Source organism: Pygoscelis adeliae, unplaced genomic scaffold, assembly GCF_000699105.1.
Source record: "Pygoscelis adeliae isolate BGI_AS28 unplaced genomic scaffold, ASM69910v1 Scaffold267, whole genome shotgun sequence".
In the NCBI taxonomy this organism is placed as follows: domain Eukaryota; kingdom Metazoa; phylum Chordata; class Aves; order Sphenisciformes; family Spheniscidae; genus Pygoscelis; species Pygoscelis adeliae.
The window spans coordinates 2,295,390-2,296,644 of record NW_008825150.1 but is presented as its reverse complement, the minus strand read 5'-3'; the positions used below and the strand labels follow the sequence as shown (position 1 = coordinate 2,296,644).

General features: G+C 43.1%; 1 protein-coding gene across 1 annotated transcript in view; it reads right to left on the bottom strand.

The window, feature by feature from the left end:
• FBXL13 (F-box and leucine-rich repeat protein 13) overlaps window positions 1-1,255 on the bottom strand; it is a 104,397-nt gene that overhangs the window by 14,991 nt on the left and 88,151 nt on the right. The window contains exon 20 of the mRNA XM_009328379.1: window positions 573-707. Within this exon, the coding sequence (XP_009326654.1) occupies window positions 573-707 (135 nt within the window). The remainder of the gene's footprint in view (window positions 1-572; window positions 708-1,255) is intronic.

Genomic DNA, 1,255 nt, shown 5'->3' with positions numbered 1-1,255 from the left:
GGGTCCCATGGACTTGTGCACCTTCAGGTGCCTTGGATGGTCTCGAACCTGATCTTCTCCCACAGTGGGCAGCTCTTCATTCTCCCAGTCCCCGCCTTTGCCTCCTGCAGGTTGGGTGGTGAGGCTCGAGCACTTGCTGGTGAAGACTGAGGCAAAAAAGTCATTGGGTACCTCTGCCTTCTCCGTATCCGGGTAACCAGGTCTCCCGTTTCGTTCCGGAGAGGGCCCACATTTTCTCTCGTCTTCCATTTATCCCCGACGTACCTACAGAATCTTTTCTTGTTGAAGAAAACAACCCCCTGGAGAGACAAACTTTTACCTGATCCAGCACGGACACCTTTACATTGTAACTGCAACCATTAGAAGAATGCCAAACGCTCTCAAGAGCCATGTCTCAGAACTTAAAACTCATGGAAAGTCAGCTGAACTTAAGCTCTGATTTCTAAATTAGTTGAGTACGTTGTAGAATTGTGACAAGACACAGATTCCAGCACGTGAAATTTCTAAATGAAATACTAAGTACTTCTTTGCAATAGCAATCCCAGAACTATTGCCCCATTTCGTATACATACCTTTGGGCAACCTGCTATGTTGACAGATGTTAGTGTGTGGCAGTGAAACGCCATCGCTTTCACAGCTTCATCCGTCAGCTGAGGGCAGTAAGAGACATGGCAGTATTCCAGGTATTTTGTGCCCTTGCAGAACTCCTGAAAGAGCGACAAAAAACCCAATCATTCCTAGGTGACATGCCTACTCTATTTTTTCTGAGTTTACAATACATTTACATTAATCCTTTGATCCACTTCAGGCACTCCAGTTTTCTAGGTACCCTTTATCGGTAGTGAAGTCATTCAGCCCTTGGCTGTGAATGTCACTAGAAAAAGAAGCGATCCATTAAGAGGCTATTTTCCACTGCTTATATATTACACTATGTGTTCATTAGGCTGACAATCCTATAAGTTCCACTGTATATATTAAAATACATTGAATTTGGGTTCTTTAAATTGAGCACAACCCAGAACCAAAAGGTTTGTGCTTGAAGGACCAGCCCCAAATACATTTATTCTTCTACTCTCTGCAAATGCCCATTTTTGTGTATATTAACTTTTCTCCTTTTTTTGCAAAAATGAACAAAGAACTGTATCTGTATAAATTACATTCTTTTCTTGGAAAGGAATGGGTAAGAATCTCAGGACTGTCACTCGGGAGTTCTGGGTTCTGATTTGCTCTGTGGAGCTCAGGCCAGTTAACTGTG